This window comes from Cryptomeria japonica, chromosome 8 (genome assembly GCF_030272615.1).
Source record: "Cryptomeria japonica chromosome 8, Sugi_1.0, whole genome shotgun sequence".
NCBI classification, from domain to species: domain Eukaryota; kingdom Viridiplantae; phylum Streptophyta; class Pinopsida; order Cupressales; family Cupressaceae; genus Cryptomeria; species Cryptomeria japonica.
The window spans coordinates 589,050,381-589,069,598 of NC_081412.1; the positions used below are offsets into that span (position 1 = coordinate 589,050,381).

Here is a 19,218-nt window from a genome sequence, read left to right on the forward strand (position 1 = left end):
AGCTAGAGAGACCAGCTGGTCTTAACCCTATAAAATTGTGCTAATAAGTGACCAAATATACTAGATGTCGATTCATGAATAGTTTAGTGCTATCAAATACATCAATTAGTTGGTCATGTAGATTATAACTATTATTGTTCCCTAATCAATTATCTTCTTACCTACTCTCTTGAGAATATAGTATCACATCCATGGGTGGAATTTTTTAGCATGAGGGTTTCCATATATATGCCCTATTGATTAGTGTGATCAATTCCCTTGTATCATCCTTGAACTCGTTCCTATGTTGCACCTTTGTCATCCTTTGTGTAGCTTTCCTTATTACAAAGAAGTGGCAGTCATTGATGAAACTATTGGCTTTCTTATTCTTTTTTTCATAGTAGTTCAAAGCCTTCTTCATATCAAAACTTCATATTTTCCATGTGCTGGAAGAAAAAGTACTCTTTCTATTATCTCTAGACTAATGTCAAACATAACTCCACCTGATGTGAGAAATACCTTTATTTTACTATTATCATAATATTGAGCATAGATTAACAATAACTCAAGAGATTATACTAATGGAAAATAAAATACTTTAACTAATCCTAAATACACCAAAAATTGTGCCATGTTTGTTAATCTCCTTCCCTATGAACCCTCTATTTAAGAACTTTACAATTTCCACATGTGGCCTAGGTATGTTTCCCCAATATCATTGTAAGTTGTGAACATCTTTAGAGGGGGATTTTACCCCTTGAATGTATACTTCATCTTTTTGGTTGGATCTCCTTGTATAATTCTATAAAATTCACATAAACATCACAATTAGAGAGAATCATATATTTTTAGAGGGAAGAGAGTGTTTTATGTTATGTCTTCAACTTTAATGTTTATCCACAAATCTAATCTTAGATCATTTATCGAGTTTTGGGAGTCACTCATATCTTATGCCAAGTATCCAAGAATTGTAGAATTCAAAACCCATGATAGGATCTACTTTATTGGACTTAGAGGATGAAAAGAATCCTCTAACATCTACCTAAAAGAAAAAAATTCAAGATGAATTCATGCCTCAATCTCATGTAAAGTGGATAGTATTTGTGTCAAAGATTTGGCATCGATAACTTACTACATACTTCCTACTAAATGGGAATACAAACATAAAAAAATCCAATATTATGACCATGTATATACTTGCTATAATATAAAGTGTTACTGAGTCCTACCTGTCACCTCATACCAAAGAGGCCAACTAGAAAAATATTAAAATTTTGTTAGGAAATAACATCAACATGATGTATACATGCCATTAAGAAGATGGTTAATATCAAGATAGAACAAGCATGATATCTACCCACTCTAATAAATAAGAAGAAACCTAAAAGTTTGACCCAAGTGAAGATAAAATTATATCCAAATTTGGGGTTAGGAGGTTAGACATACTTGATAATATATACCCAAAATGACAAGCAAAAAAGCAAAAAAATTGAGAACCTTAGAGGATAAAGGATAAAGGATAAAGTTTAGAAACCATCAGTATTGGAGGTTAGGAATGCCCAAAAATGTATACCAAAAAATAACAATGGGACCAAAGGATAAAGACATGGCATTTCAAAGATAAAAAATTGCATGAACCTCATAACTCATACCAAAGAAGGCAAACCATCTCAAGGAAACCCAACAACTTGACCCTACTAATAGAATGAAATGTTGGACATACCTCATAACATTCACCAAAAGGGAAAAACCAATAAAGAGGACCTCGATAACCTAGTCTAATGACAAACTTAACATAAAAAATTGAACATCAGGAATACCACATAATCAATACCAAAAGGTTAGCTATCACAAATATATCTAATAGGTTGATTATTTCAATATGTCTAAGAGTCAAAATCATCAAGGATCAAACATTAGGTATACCCTTTTACCCCATACCAAAGTGGTGGACTATCAATGAAATTCTCAAAATATTGAAAAGATAAAGGATGAGCTAAGAGGGCTATCAGACAATGGGGATTAGGCATACCACCAATCTCTTCCCAAACTTAGTACACCATGTGAAGAGAGCCCAATCATCAAGAGCTAAAGGAATTAGAACTTTGAAAATAGTAGAGATCAAGGATCAAGAAGGATCTTGATCCCATCCAAAAACTGGCATAGAAACATTAAACGCTCTAACAGACTAATAGTTTAATGAGGCATAATGATGATGTTACAAATAAACTCAATTGGCATGTTCTAATTAAAATAGATTCAATAGAAGAAAAAAAGACATGACATGATAAAACAAAACAAAATGAAACAAAGAAAAGGGATCTAAGTTGGATCCAATATAAAGAACATAAAAATTGAAGAACAAGAACAAACCAAAATAAATTCCAAACAAAGAAAATGAAAAGCATTAGGCAACAATAAGACAAAATACCATTAAAATGCAAGCCATGATTGAAACCCTACCTAAAAACAACATGGGCAAGGGAATGAACACACAAACAACCCTTAATAGGCATAGATAATGACACAACACCATCCTCATAAACAACCAACACAAGCACATGAACACCCAGCTCAAACCTGCCAACATCAAGCTTTGAAATGATTGATGACTTCACAACTTTGATGGGGCACCAAGATTACTTAAGAGCTCAATTAATGAAATAAAAATTACCAAAAAATGAGGTAAGTAATAATAATCCCACCTAAAAAATGTGTGCCAAAATCATTTTTATTGTGTGCCAAATAATTTAATGTAGTGTCAGTGGTAGGTTGCATGACAAGACATCCCACATCTAGAATTGAGTGTTGGGGGTTCGTCTTTTGGTATGCTATTATGCAAAATTCTACAAGTTTGGAATGAGGTAGCATAGAAACATGACTTCTTCACCAAGAATTAAAGTGTTAGGGAATATTTTATTTTCATACCTAGATGACAAACATTGACATCGTGATGGAGGTTAGGCACACAAGGAGTGAAGAAAATTTTCAGCTATTAGGGATAACTCTAATATCATGTCAAGATGAGAGAACTCAAAAGTTTGACAATGAGACAAAGAAACAAGGAAAGACAAGGGGAAGCAACCAGCAAAATGGAAAAAACAAAAGGAGAAAAAGAAAAAGAAACATAAGGGATCCCCATCTAGCAAGGAAAAATGGGCTATGAGTGGAAGGCATAATAGAACCACCACAAAAAAAGATGCAAATTGACCCCAAACCCCATGACATTGATCCCAACTATTGTTAACTTGATTTGATGTATGTAGCATTGATTTTAGCCATGTGGGACTAATAGTATTGAGGTCCTTAGAATCTTGGTAAGTGAAATATTACTTTGAAGTCACGCTACTTATTGGAGAAAATCAATGATGGTGAAGAAATTAAGGCAACATTTATAGACATGCATGTAGTGTATATGATAGTGTAGATTTAATTTATTTAATGCCCCCAAATTTAAAACTTCAATGCTCTATCAATTATTTGATTCTCTCGTGAACTTCATCTTTATGTTTGAGTGCACAAGTAATATCTTTTAATACTAAGAAATACATGTTGCATGAAACATGATGAGGCTTGCCTTAAATGGCTAGTAAACGATGACAAGAAAATTTATATTCAAATATGAATCTTTGAAATTTAGGGATCACTCATATGCTCCTTAAAATTAACCTAGATCAGTCATAAACCATGGAAATTATCTACAAGAATAAGGTGATGATCTAGAGGTAAGGAGTGAATGCATAGAAATTGATGCCAATGGGAGTGAAGTAGGGATTAATGAGTAGTGAATGTATGATGATTAATGCAAAAAAGTATGAAAATAAAGATGTATAAGAATTGGGTCATGAGACAAGCCTAGCACAAGAGTATGTAATTTGTTGATATATTATTACATTAAGACATTCCCATCAAGGTGAGCACTAGATTGAAGGATAATGGTATGGGTAGGCTATTATAATAATCTCTCTATCAATAGAAATCGTAAATTATTCAAGATTTTGCATTCAATTTGATGTACCTCAAGAAACAAAGAAATACACATTCCATGTTGCATAGTTGAACATTTATATTCAACTATACTATTTTGATGCAAACAAATCCTTGTTTTATATTTTATAATACATTTGACTAACTTACCTTGCCACAAAATTCTACATTCAATCTAACATTCTTAAAAAAATTTAAAAAAACTATTCATTCCATATTCCATGAAAACAAACCTAAAATTAACAGATTGCCTCATGAAATCAAAATTTCTTTATTTTCCATTCAGCTAAAATGCACCAGATTCAATCCAATATACCTAATGACACAAAATATCCTCATTTCACATATTATATTCACATTTAGATAAGCTTTCACTAACACAAAGAGACCAGCTCAAGAAACAAAAGGATCAATATTTCACATTTTAAATTTACGTTAACCAAGGTGTCTTTACATAGTTACAACTCTGAAATTCACACAGAAGTCAAACCCGCTTTATACTTTGGTGGTTGGTTTCCCAATTATTATAACCAAACTCCAGATCAGTTGAGCAATAATATTTAATTTGCAAACCTAAAATCCTCTTACTGTTCCTTGTTTTAAGTCACAAATAAGCACCATCGGCCATTCAAAGGACAGAGACACATTGACGTACAGTTTATCGTTTTAGACTGTCGAGCCAAGTGAACAGCCTCACCAGTCCCCACTGTTTGGTTTAGATTCAATGTATTTTTGGTAAAGTCTCTTAGATGTTCTCCTGATTCAATTTGGATGCAGTCGATGGAGAAGATACAACACAGGCATGTTGATATCCAAGGACTCAAATTACATGTTGCTGATATTGGTTCAGGTATTTCTTTATCATCCAATTATGCCTTCTTACCATGGGTTTATAATGGGTTTTAACAATAATGCATGAACTTGCTTCAACAAGGGGAGTTGATGAAATTTGTGTACAGGTCCAGCAGTGCTGCTGTTGCATGGATTTCCTGAAATCTGGTATTCTTGGCGTTATCAGATGATCGCGTTGGCAGATGCAGGATTTCATGCAATAGCTCCCGATTTCAGAGGCTATGGACTCTCTGATCAGCCTTCTGAAATTGAGAATGCCGGCTTTGTAGATCTTGTGGAAGACCTGATTGGTATTCTTGATGCCCTTAGTATTCAAAAAGTAAGTACCCATAATTCTATACCATGAATTTATAGGCAATTTGTATTTGGATTGGACCCTAATTCGCAACCCAAATGCCTCTTTTCCCTGAATTTACAGGTATTTGTTGTGGGTAAGGACTTTGGAGCAATTGTTGCATATTATGTGGACCTTCTACACCCTGATCGATTGAGAGGAATAGTAACGATGGGTTTACCTTATATAAGACCAGGTCCACAATACTTTGCGATGGACAAGCATCCTCGAGGCTTTTATGTCAGACATTGGCAGGTTTCTGATTATTTTCCTACTGTAGACGTATTACTAGACATATATGGACTTGTTTGATAATGGAAATCTTTTCATAATTTTTTGATGCATCTAGGAGCCTGGAAGGGGTTTGGCAGATTTTGGACGTTTTGATGTAGAATCTGTGGTAAGGAATATATATACACTTTTCTCAAGTAGTGAACTGCCTGTGGCAGAGGAGGGTAAAGAGATCATGGACCTGTATGACCCTGCAACTCCCTTGCCTTCTTGGTTTACTGAGGATAACCTCAAAATGTATTCAAGCTTATATGAGAAATCAGGATTTGCTTTCCCTTTGCAAGTTCCTTACATGGCTATGAAAAGGTAAGGTTAGAAACCACTTTTAAATCACTCAACAAGTGTTTTCTACCATAGAATTTTTATGGTCTGCATCTTGGATGTTGATTTACAGGAACTGGGGGAAATTGGGGGAAATCATAGATTATACCATTCAAGCTCCTACCCTTTTGATCTTGGGTACTAAGGATTATGCTTTCAAATCTGGAGACATGGAATCTTATATTAATCAGGGAAAGCTCAAGGATGATGTGCCCAATCTGGAGATCAAACTGTTTCCGGAAGGAAGTCATTTTGTTCAGGAACAGTTCCCTGAGGAGGTGAATAAGATTACCATTGGCTTTCTCAATAAGCAACTGCAATCTTAAATTCTGTACTGTATTTTAAATTCGATTTTGGACTTCTCTTGATGTTAGTTGTAAACATGCTAGTGATAATTTAAATAATCAATTATCAGAGCTTCAGTATGCCTGATTTATGTTTACTTCATGGTAGAATTAACAGGGCAGGTGTTGAAAACAAAGAGCGAATAAAATCAATTTACAAATTCAGATTTAAAGAATAAAAAGATACAGTAATTAGAGACACGAAATATATAATTTATAGTGGTTCAGGGGAAATGATACTGATATTAATCTCTGTTATAACTTATACATGGAGCAATAAGCTATATTCAGCTATGCAATAATAACTGGATAATAACATTATCTATATATATCAAACAAGATTTTGAATGGAATGTAAAAGTTAAGTCCAAAAAGCGGGAAAAGGATTCGACCGTTGGCTTTCATATCCAACAATCTCACATTTGAAATCCAATCACTGCTGTAAACCTTCAGATATCTTCTCCCACTTCAGTTCTATTGTCACATTTTGGCAATATCGAGAGAAGCCCTGCAAAATTCGAACTTCTCCCTTAGTACTACCGTAGTCAATGCATCAGCAAGATTCACCTTGGTATCATTCTTTACAACTTGCAACTTGCCCTCTTTGAGCACACTACAAATGAAGTGATATCGTAGCTCAATTTGTTTGGTTCGATGGTTCGACTGTGAAATGTCGCATTCTTAGCCAAGTGAATAGCGATGTTGCTATCACAAAACAGATTGAAAACATGTTGCCTACGTTGTAATGCACCCATCAACCGCTGCAACCATACCATCTCCTTCGCTCCCTCAGCGAGAGCAATATATTGAGCTTGGTGGTGGAGACTGCAACCACTTGTTGCAAACAAGAAACCCAACTGATCCCTGCCCAATAAAAGCAAAAACATAGCTTGTAATTGATCGTTGTTTGTCCAAATCACCAGTCATATCATAGTTAACAAAACTTTACAGCTGTAATTACAAAGGGACTTACATAGTTTTTCTTGGATCTTCCTTGCTGTCTTTTAAAAATATCTATAGGATTAACTAAAAGGGGGTAAAAATTTATTCAATCACATAAAGAGATAAAAAGTAAGAAGGGTCAATCACCCAACAAAGAAAGAGCATTACACAACCTTATCATTTTCCACTAAGTGATCTAAAATATGCGACAATTCTAGAGGTAATTATTCCCTATCTACAATTCCACCTCTGCATTTGATCAAAGGCTTATTTGGCCAAACAATCCACAACTTCATTCCACTCTGGAGGAATGTGACTAAAAGTAACAGATTCCAAGGAACCACACAATTGAAGAATCTTTCTAATAACCAAAACTAAGTGCCAATTAACATTATCTAGACGTTGTGCATTTAGCAAAGTCACCACCACTTCAGAATCAGATTCACAAATAATCATTTTCCAACTAAGAATGCAACTATGCTCCACAACATACAAATGGCCATAGGCTCCATGAAATTATTTGTATGAAGACCCTTATAAACAAAAAAAAGGAGCTAAATATCACTTGAGCTATCACACCCAACACCACCAACACCAGCATGATCAGGATTCCCCCATGATGAACCATCAGTGTTAATTTTCAAAACTCCTTGGGGAGGAGCGGACCAATGACCTTCTTGATTTATCTTTCACAAAGGATTTTTAAATCTATTTTGCATGACTTGTCTAGCACCCATCAGAACACCTCCTTGAAGAGGAAAGTTGAGATGATTTCAAATAACATCTCTAGGATCCACACCTCTAGCCAAGTCAAACTTAGTCAAGATAGTCTCACGAAGAGAATAAATAATTTCCCACCACGAGTGTTGAATAACCATCCTTGTATTATGAAAAATCCTATGATTCCTCTCCAACCAAATATGCTAGATGATATAGGTGGGTCAAAGTGCCCAAGCCACCTAAAGAATAAATGGCACCCAAATAGCTACAAACAATTTCAAATCCAAAACAATGTTTTCTTAATTAATGAGTCACTTCCTAGTCCATAATTAGAGATTCCAAGATCCTTAAGTTAGTCAATAGCATTATATATATATATATATATATATATATATATATATATATATATATATATTACTTTTATCAATCTATAACAATTCTATGAGTACAATAATTTAATATATATTGATGAATAAATTAAAATGGAATGATTTCAAATGTATGATTATTTATTAATATGAATAATCATTTGCAAATACAATAAAAAGAAATATAATAATTCTCAGCTATTATATTTTTTCTTCTAAATCTCTATTAAGCAATGCATCATTCCAATGAATACATTTATTTCTATGCCATATTCATATACAATTAAGAATTTTTTTTGTACAATATAAATAAAAAGATTTTAAAGCTTAATCAACTCATTCAAAAAATAAGTACAACTAATACAATTGAATGAGCAATTTCAATTTAAATATCTAGACTACTGCATTACTTTAATATCAGATGATTGGTGCATTACAAATCATGTCGAACAAAAATAAATGTATTTTAACGTTTCCACAAAGAATTAGTGGAGAGACAAGGAGACAACAAATTATCTTCATTTTTTCTATTATTAACATAATTTATATTCTTTCATTTATGTGGAAATTGAAGACATCAAATTTCCACAATCCATAAAGAATAGTGCATCTTATTTCTACATTCAACTATATAACAATTATTTTGCATCAATATTTGGATCACATGTTCTTCCATCATCAAATGATCATACTTTTTTATATGTCAATGTTAAACTTTCCCTCTCTACATCACTAATATTTGTTATGGCCCTTTACAGCGAATGCCTTTTGTGATTTGTATATAATTAAAATTCATTGAATTTTAATACAATTATATATATCTAACTTATATTTTTTTAATTTTGCATTTTATCGTTTAACATAAAATGTTCCTTCTATATTTTGTGTGTGAACATAAAACTTACCATCTTTAGATCACAACCTTTATTGTACTCTTTTAAAATGTTAACACCTGTGATTTGTTTATTAGAAAAACTAAACTCATTTGTTTCTCTTAAGAACTCTTTAAATACATGTTTTAGGGCTACCAAACCATATATCAAAAAACTTATTATAGTAAAAAATCAATTATAAAATAGATAATGTAAAAGAAAGATAAATTATTTTCGAGTATCAAGAAATATTAAGAAAGTAAAATTGTGTATTTTATTTTAAATCATTTTTAATTATCAATTCTTAAATATAAGATGATAGTGTAGTTAAAATATCTAGATAAAATGGTGTAGTTAAGTGGTAGCAAGAGGTGAATTAATAGTATGCAATTGTTAATAAAAAAATTTATCTATAAATTTGAATTTGATTATTAAGATAGATTTTATGTCTAAACATATTATAATTAAAATTCTACTTTTATGAAATAATATGCATAAATAATATTGAATACACATAAAAATATATATAGTAAATAATATTTAAAAATAAATAAATAAATTACTTTTAAATTATAAAAAAATTACTATAATAAAAAAAATTTTTAAAATGTTCAAGGGGTTGAGCTTAACTGACTAAAACACTGGATTCTCACTATGGACATCTAAGTTCAATTCCTAATAGAAACATCTGAAATGGAATTCTAAGATATGTATAAATAGGGATGGATCCCCGACTGCTTAAAATAATAAAATAAAATAATTCTATACCGATTTCTTTGATTGCCACTGTTGCTGGTGTTATCGATATTAAACAGATTGTACTTCAAATATGAACAATACTTCAATATCAGCTTATGTTTAGTTTTGTAAGTTTTTGCATCTTCTTTGAGAGAAAGTAAGGTGACAGTGATGGTTGATTTGGAATGTCATGTCACAATGCTTATCCTCCACCTCTGCGATCTTATCCTTATCTGCAGAGCAGAGGACATGCATCTTATATCTTATCTTATGCCTGCAAAGCACATCCTAGTTATCCTTCCATATTTTCTTTTCAGCACTTTCCTAATTTTATCTTTAACTTTTACCAAACTGTTTTCTTTAAAGGGTAAAAAAATAGGACACTCTGAAGGAAATGTTTAACCCTATTTTATCTAAAAGTAAATTAAAAAAAGAGACACATCTTTCTATATATGTGTTTATTTAAGGGTTTTTGGGTTGTTTATTTGAAATACAGAGAAAATTATATTTGTTAAGTTTTTATAGTTTGTGATAGTGTGCTTTGAATTTTTAGATTTGATTGGGTGTATCATTTTTCTTATCTTGATGATGAATCATAGAATATGATTTGAAATGCCATAAGAAAAGAGACATACCCAATCAAATCTAGTGTAGATTTTTGTCATCACACCAAAAGCACATACTTCTGGTAGAGAGGGATCGCATAGCACATACTTGTGCTACGCTAACATCTAGAAGCTCAAATCAGATTTCTAGATTTAAAAGTGTTAAACATTCAAAATTGATTAACATTTTCTAGACTTAATATGTTACTTAATATATGATTTAAGACTTATCTGAATAGCTGATATTTATCTTAAACCTAATGACATAAATATAATATGTCAAACTGTTTGAATATTTATTTCACTTTACAGATTCTATGATCAAATATATCAGGGTTTATAAAAATTCTATTCCTTCTCAATCATATAACGCTGGTTTGAGAATGAAAAGCGAGCATATATTATGCACAGTATTATCATCAGTGTATAATGTAGAAGATTCAATTTTATGAACAGTGTTAAGTACTAACCTCAAAAGTTTGGTGAACTTGAGTAGAATAGTGGCAATCAGATAGAGAGTTGTCAGAAGATAAATTAATTATTTACCAAATCTATTGGCACAGATCACCAGATGAACATGCACCATTTCCAGCTGCTCAATGTTGTCCTGATCTTGCCTTATCTCATCTCACTTGTCTATGATATATGTTGCAACCAATGTTGTCCTCATCTTGCCTTATCTCATCTCACTTGTCTATGATATATGTTGCAACTAATTGTGATCTAAGGTCTCTATGGCATTTATGATGTATGGCCTATAAATTAAATGAATGCGAAGATAATTTTAGAGCTCATTTATGAGTTTCTTCTTTGCACCATGCTTTCTTACATGGTATTAGCTCACGAAGGTAGGATTGATGAGTGTTCCACTTTGTAATGTGACATTGTGCTGTTGTGTTTATTTGTCATGGTATTAGAGTCATAAATACTTAAAGTGATTATGATGAGGGGAAGTAGTACACTAAAAGACAGAATTTGTTAAGTGTTTTAAGTGGGTATCTAAGAAGGCTTTATGTCAAGACCCACTTTTTCAATATTATGAGGGGATATTCAAATTAATTGGTATAATTATTTATTGGGGGATGTTAGAAGATAAATTAATTATTGATCAGCACAGACCATCAATCGACCATGCACCATCTCCAACCACTCAATATCTTTTACAACCACTCAGTGTCATCTTTTGTTGCCCCATGTTGATCTTGCCTTATCTCATCTCACTTGTCTATCACTTGCCTACAAATTGAATGAATGAGAAGATAATCTTAGATCTCATTTATGAGTTTCTCCTCTGCACCATGTTTTCTTTCAAGAATCTCAATAAAAGCACAAATTAATAAAATAAATGTTTCAAATTTGAAAGGAGTTTGAAGGGTGAAATTTGTTGTATCTGGAGAGACCAAAGCAAGCAAGGCTGTGTGGAAGTAAGGTACACGAATTCTCTCGATGAATTTGGATTAATTTGCATTGCATTGCTACAACTCTAGAGTCTAGATAAGTCATACCAAATTATATTTATTTATGTCAAATATGATCTAATTATCCCATGACAATTCAAGGCAAAATAAAGGGATCTAAGAATAATTGTTTTGATAAAAGATCAAGTAAATGTGACTTTAAATACAAAGTGTTAAATTGATTTTGTATGATATTTGACAATAGCTAATACAAAAAAATTGTGAGGAAATAAAATCATAATCATTTTTTGTATCGAAATGCTTTCTAGAAATAAGAGGTCACAACATTTTTTTTAAATCATAAGAGATAAATTAGTTGCAAGAAGGGATAAGGAAGATTGGCTCCAAGTATCACATATTTTGAAGAAGCCAAAGTTTACAATAATTACATCAATTTGAGAATAAAATTACATGTGTAAATGAAAAGTGGAAAGATATTGTAACTTTACAAGAAAAATTGTTTGCAACTATTATTGACACTTTATCGAAGAAGAAAGGAGATCATAATTTTTCTTAAAATGTTTGCAATATTTGGTAAGATTAGTATTTGTTAAATCCTAAGTCTAAAGTGATATAAAGTTAGTGGTAGATCATTTCAAATGATAGAATATTCAACATGCATGAAACAAATAAAATCAATCACTATAAGGCATTACATAAGTGATTCTTTTGTGGTTAAAATTTAATTATATAAAAAATTTATTCATTTCAATGGGAAAGATTGGTAAAAGAGAAAAGAAAGAAAATGAGAATTTAATAGGTGAAAGGTATTTTGGAAGAAGAGATTAAAAAAATTGAAAAGGAAAATGGAGATTTAATAGAAGAAAATTGGTCACGATTCTAAGAAATATAAAAGTTGAGAGAAGGAACTATTTTTTCAATCAATTGCTTGAAGCATATATAAAAGAAAATCATAGTTTAAAGTCTAAACCTATACTATGCAATGTCTCATGTGATACTAGTGATTTATATTTTTCACTTGATGAACCATTTGATATGGGTGAAAAGTGTGAAGTTGAAGGATGTGTTTTGATCTACAAATTTTGTAACTTGTGATGTTTATGATAAAGGTTGAGTTGTAAATCATGTTAGTTTGCAGATCGTTAAGAAAATGGGTTATGATCAAAAAACTTTGGGAAAGCATGGGCAAGGAATAAGAGAGCTCATTCAACCATTTATGTGGCCAAAGAATGAAGGCTTTGGATAAAGTAAGAAAGATATAATTGATGTTGTCAATATTATGGGTTCATGCAAATCAGCTCATAGTATGTATTGTTTGCATTGTCACAAAATAAGACATAAAGAATATTAATCTTGGGATCGCCACCCTTGTTCGACTTGTGAGTTGAAGAATCACTATGATAAGTCAAGTTGGAACGAAGAGAGGAATGGATAATTTATGAGAGATTCTATGCAGATTGATTATGGATGGATTGACGGATCCATTTGGAAAAAGTGTATAAGAATGTTCAAAATGTCATACAAGCATAAATATTCTCATGTGATAAAAATAAAAAATAATACAAGAATAAGTAAAATTGATTGCAAAGGTTATTATTGAACCTAAGAAGCGATAGTGTTGATCACAAATATCATTGTTGAAATGTTATGACATTTGTTGCAAAGATCATTGAGGTTGTTGCCTTAGTTGGGTAGATTGTTATTAAAGTTGTGAAAGATTTGATCACAAAGATCATTGTTGAAATACATCATAGAGATCGTTACATTTTTTTATTGCAAATATTTTTGGAATGTCTCTCCCTCTTTATTGATATATGTGAACATTTTCATTACAAATATCTTATAAAATGCTTCAGCTTCTTCTATTGATATTTGTGAAGCTTTTGATCACAAAGATATTTGGAAACAATTAACTTTCTTTACTGATATTTGTGAAGGTTTTGATCTTTGAAAATACTTCACTTTCTTTATTGATATTTGTGAAGTTTTTTTATCAAAAAGATCTTTGAAAATGCTTCACCTTCCTTATAAAACCATGAAGGACATCTTATTATGAATTTTAATAGACAAAATCAACAAAGAGAGTTCAAAAAAAGGATAAAACTATATAAATTTTGAAGGAAATGTTGTTATGTAAATTCTTCATTTGTATATGGGTTGCTAACTAACATATTTGTTATAGGTGGCTGCTATCATCTAGTTAAGTTGTATGATAAAATAAAGTTTATGGGGGGTGTTGAAAATATAAACTATATTTTATCAATGGGCATATTTATCAAAAGAGATATTTCTCCATACATGCATTTAAGGATCTGTGGATCTATCTATTTTAAATGCATGAAAAATATTTTTATTTTTTTGTCCAATTTTCTATAGGAAATATAAGTATATTACTTATTTTGTTTTTTTGAATTTCATATTTGGTTATTATTAGGGCGGGTGGTTTAAATCTATTATAGTCCTATAAATATCTATTTAAAGGAAAGAAAAAAAATTTGGCTCATATTAAAATGAAGATGTTCATTTTTCATGATTTTTTTTTTCAGATTTAGGTGAAAGTGCTTACTTAGAACTTATAAATACAAGTTCTTGTGTCTTGGATTAAATAAAAACAAGATTAGCTAAATGAGAGTCAAGAGAAGGATTCAAAATCTCTCATTATCATTCAAAAAATGTACATGGTTCAATTTTTTTGAGAATTGCTACAACAACAAAATTAAAAAAAATTTAAAAAGCTTGGGATCTGCACCAAAATGTATTCCAAGGAACAAATAAGGAAAACCCTATTAAACTACAAATTCCTAGAAGATATTTTGAAAATCTTTTCATAAAATATTTTGAATTAATGAAATACATTTTATTGGAGTGGTGAGACTATTCAAATTAGGTGTGTCATAAACATTGTAAATCCTAATGTTAAGATCACTCAATTATTTATTATTTTATTTATCCTAATTAAATGGGACATTTTATTTTATGCCTTGGAAATTATGCCATGTACAATTTAATTTTTGTTTTTGAATTTATGTGTGTAAATATATTTGTGACATAATATATTGTTATGAAATATGTGTAAGAGCATCTATGACAAATATATGGCATCAAATATATTACATGATGCATAAGATCATAATTAAGATGGGGGGTCACAAAGTGGATTAAGAATCTTGTACATTTATAATGCATGTTATGAAATGTCATAGGACATCTTTCTAAATATGGTAAATGATAGATAATGGAGTGAGTCGTATGGATTTTTAGCATGGTATTTTGGGACCTTTATTGAGTCCATGATAATGCTAAGTTATGATAGTTTTTGGGAGTCTTTGAGTCTATATATTGATGGATTGTGATGGATATATCAAAGGGAATTTTGGTAGGGTTGTGCTATTATAATTTTACCAAAGGGAAAGGATGGTGGTCTCCATAGAGGCACAAACATGGTATTGTATTGTAATAGGTCTTTTTTTTTTAGTAATACTTTAGTCTCATGCTTTGTAGGATAGGACTTTCCAAAAGACTTTTCTTAGGTATATTTATATTTGCAGTTGATTCTATCTTCTATCTCCCTCATTTTTTCTTTTATATGTGTTGTTTACAGACCAAAATATTCCTATTTTTTTACAAATCAAATTGATGTGTTAATCTCTTTAAAGGGTCAAGTAAAAATTATATAATGCTTAGCAATTATGAATCATAGTTCAATTGATAATGGTTTTGTGGGTATTTTTAAAATATTTGTTATTAGAGTTAGTGTGTCATCACATGTGCTTGATTTTGTGATCTTTGAACTTTCTAGCTATGTAGATGGACTTGCATATGCTTACATTCAACATCATTACATGTGATTGTTTTATGGTGATTTGGTCTTCATTCCTCCATTATTAAATTCTTAGGTTTTCAAGATTGTGGGAATATGTTTGAAGGAATTTATTTACTATTCCTTGTATGAATGTGATTTCGTCGTGGATCTAGTTTCATATTTTAGGAAACAATATGGCAAGAAAATACTAGAAATTTGATGGAGAGGTTCATTGGAGTTGGTCATGTGTATGCATGCTACATGGATATGACTACCCTTTGTAAGGATTCTCAAAGTATCCTTTGGTATGTAGGTGAAGTTTGAATCAAAACCCAAAGAGAGATCTTAGCTAGAGTAGCATGAAGTTGTTGAATGTAAGATCATACTCCTTATCAAATCTTGTAAGAGATGAGGGATTGGAGGAAGAGAAGATTGAAAAGTTGGAAGAACATTGGAATATTGCTTCTTGTTATGAGTGTTATATGTGTGAGCTACTGCATGATAATCATGTTGTTGATTAAGCCTATCACTTTGAGTGAGTTGTTTTGTAGAGTTCAATATGTAGTTGTGAGGTCTAGCTGGATTCTTAACACCTTTAACAATAATCAATGGTTTGTTTTGAGGTTGACGGGCATCTTGACGAAGATAGACAACAATTTTAGGTTTCACATGACTAGAATCATAAATACCATTGACTTGATTGGGCTCTTTCTTCTCAAAATCTTCATCTTTAGGAGGGAGATAATTGGAAATATTGTTAGTGATATCCTCCACTTGCACCAAAATATCCTCATGAATAATCTATCAATTTTGGTAGAGGGACAAGCATGATTTAACCAAACTTCATCGCTAGAAGGGATGTTATTAAAGTGAATATGAGGTAAGTTTCATGAAAGGAAGCCTTAATAGTATCATTCTCTTGCACTAAAATATCTTCATAGTAGGATCAATTTTGGGAGAGTTGCAAGTCTGATTCGTCAATGCTTCATCCTTAGAATAGAGAGCATTGAGAAAGGTGTTAGTATAAACATCCTTTTGCCTCAAAATATCATTATGAATAGGAAGATCTTTAGGAGAGGGATGGAATTGCATAAGAAGAGCTAAAAATCTATCACATCCATGAATAGCTTCATTGCAAAAATAACTACTTAAGCACACAATGAGATATTCAAACAAATTAATGCAATTAACAATGATATGATTAACCAAGTGATTAAGCATATTTTATAAAAACATGTGCTTAATGAACCAATGCAAGCACATAAGCATTCTCTCTCGTGCAAGAGACAAAAGGCATATTAACAGAGATTTTGAAGACTTAATTACTGTCAAACTAAGTGAGCATCTTCATCAATCCTTAGTTTGTATTTAATGTTTTTTTCTGGTTCAACTGCTTAGGCATCTCCTGGTTCAACTTGCGTGCCTTCCATGGAGAAAATACAGCACAGGCATGTTGATGTCAAAGGACTCAAGTTACATGTTGCTGAGATCGGCTCAGGTATTTCTTATCATCCAATTTTTTCTTCTCGACATGGGCTTTTAGGTTTTTTTTACAACAATGTATGACCTTGCTTTTACTAGGGAAATCGATGAAATGTGGGTACAGGTCCAGATGTGCTGCTGTTGCATGGATTTCCTGAAATCTGGTATTCTTGGCGTTTTCAGATGATTGCGTTGGCAGATGCAGGATTTCATGCAATAGCTCCTGATTTCAGAGGCTATGGACTCTCTGATCAGCCGTCTGAAATTGAGAATGCTGGTTTTGTAGATCTTGTGGAAGACCTGATTGGTATTCTTGATGCCTTCAGTATTCAAAAAGTAAGTACCCATAATTCTATTCCATGAATTTATAGGCAATTTGTATCTGGATTCCCTAATTCACAACCCTAATGCCTCTTTTCCCTGAATTTACAGGTATTTGTTGTGGGTAAGGACTTTGGAGCAATGGTTGCATATTATCTGGACCTTCTACACCCTCATCGATTGAGAGGATTGGTAATGATGGGTGTACCTTATATGAGACCAGGTCCACAAATCATTGCGATAGACAAGCTTCCTCCAGGGTTTTATGTCAGACATTGGCAGGTTTCTGATTCTTTTTCTTCTGCTGTAAACCTACTACAAGAATCATATTGGCCTATTTGCTAACGGAAATATTTTCATACGTTTTTTATGCATGCAGGAGCCTGGAAGGGGTTTGGCAGATTTTGGGCGTTTTGATGTAGAAACTGTGGTAAGGAATATATACACACTTTTCTCAAGAAGTGAACTGCCAGTGGCAGAGGAGGGCAAAGAGATCATGGACCTTTATGACCCTGCAACTCCCTTGCCTGCTTGGTTTACTGAAGATGACCTCAAAATGTATTCAAGCCTGTATGAGAAATCAGGATTTGCTTTCCCTTTGCAAGTTCCTTACATGGCTATGAAAAAGTAAAGTTAGAACCCGCTTTTTAATCACCCAACAAGTGTTTTCTATTATAGAATTTTTATGGTCTGCATCTTGGATGTTGATTTACAGGAACTGGGGAAAATTGGAGGAATTAACAGATTATACCATTCAAGCTCCCACCCTTCTGATCATGGGTAGTAAGGATTATGTTCTAAATTTGGAAGGCATGGAGTCTTATATTAATCAGGGAATGCTCAAGGATGATATGCCCAATCTGGAGATCAAATTCTTTCCTGAAGGAAGCCATTTTGTTCAGGAGCAGTTCCCTGAGGAGGTGAATAAGATTACCATTGATTTTCTCAATAAGCAACTGCTATCATAAGTTCTGACTTGTTTTTCAAATTTAATCTTGGACTGATTATGGTATTAGTTGGGAAAATGCCAGTTATAATATAAATAATCAAATATCAGAGCTTGAGTATGCCTGATTTATGTTTTCTCCATGGTAGAAGTAACAGGGTAAGGAGTTATGTTGTCCTTATTGAATAATAACTCTATGTAAGGCGTCTTTAAACACCAATTCAACATCAAGGGGAGTAGAGTGTTCAAGAATTTCCTCTTTCGTCTCCTGATTTTCCATCGAAGAATTGTCTCCTTCAAGTGCTACAAATATTTTCTTTTTCTTCTTGCTTTCGTTTAAAATAGCCTTGGAAATGTTGCATCAGTGCAACATGCAGTATTGAGCATTTACTCTTTCTTCAAATGTTATACAATGAAATAAATGTCACCCAACTGCTTACTAACAGTCAGGACAATTCATATCCAAATAAACTTTGCTTAACTGATCAGTCAGTCAGTCATACTACTCTTTATTCGGATATTCCAAGATCCTTACGTTATAATTATTCAGAACATTTCTTTTTTGAATATCATTGGTAATGTGGGATATAACTCTCAGGTAAAGCATTTTATTGTGGTAATTAACCCGCTGAAATCACACAACATTGCAAGGAGTCCCATTACAGTCATTCAATAATTTAAAAAATAATAAATTATACTGATACAAAATGAACTGTTTACTTTGGTAGGCATGAGGTTAAGTCTCCTCCAGCTCATGTGTTTCAAAAGGGTATGTCCAGTCAGCATCAACGGGCATGTTAAAACACATTGCAATTTATGGGAGGACTACATGATTCCTCCACTCTAAAAAGTGATAAAAAAAAAGCAAATTAAATAGTTCAAATACAAAAAATGGT

General features: G+C 32.1%; 2 protein-coding genes across 4 annotated transcripts; both read left to right on the top strand.

The window, feature by feature from the left end:
• Nucleotides 1–4,548: 4,548 nt before the first annotated feature.
• On the top strand, nucleotides 4,549–6,206 carry LOC131029865 (uncharacterized). Its single transcript, XM_057960520.2, has 5 exons — nucleotides 4,549–4,816; nucleotides 4,926–5,137; nucleotides 5,237–5,407; nucleotides 5,502–5,749; nucleotides 5,838–6,206. The coding sequence occupies exons 1-5, from the start codon at nucleotides 4,738–4,740 to the stop codon at nucleotides 6,088–6,090; spliced, it is 963 nt and encodes a 320-aa protein (XP_057816503.2). The 5' UTR covers nucleotides 4,549–4,737; the 3' UTR covers nucleotides 6,091–6,206.
• A 10,606-nt stretch (nucleotides 6,207–16,812) lies between these two features.
• Nucleotides 16,813–18,577, top strand: LOC131858001 (uncharacterized). Of its 3 annotated transcripts, none has more exons than XM_059210853.1 (5): nucleotides 16,813–17,071; nucleotides 17,180–17,391; nucleotides 17,488–17,658; nucleotides 17,756–18,003; nucleotides 18,092–18,577. In XM_059210853.1, exons 1-5 carry the CDS (start codon nucleotides 17,002–17,004, stop codon nucleotides 18,342–18,344), a joined length of 954 nt encoding a protein of 317 aa, XP_059066836.1. In that variant the 5' UTR covers nucleotides 16,813–17,001; the 3' UTR covers nucleotides 18,345–18,577. The 3 variants fall into 3 exon arrangements, with proteins under 3 accessions (XP_059066836.1, XP_059066837.1, XP_059066838.1); XM_059210854.1 differs by having other exon boundaries at nucleotides 16,817–17,071; nucleotides 17,756–17,946; XM_059210855.1 differs by having other exon boundaries at nucleotides 16,817–17,071; nucleotides 17,756–17,934.
• The last annotated feature ends 641 nt before the right edge of the window (nucleotides 18,578–19,218 follow it).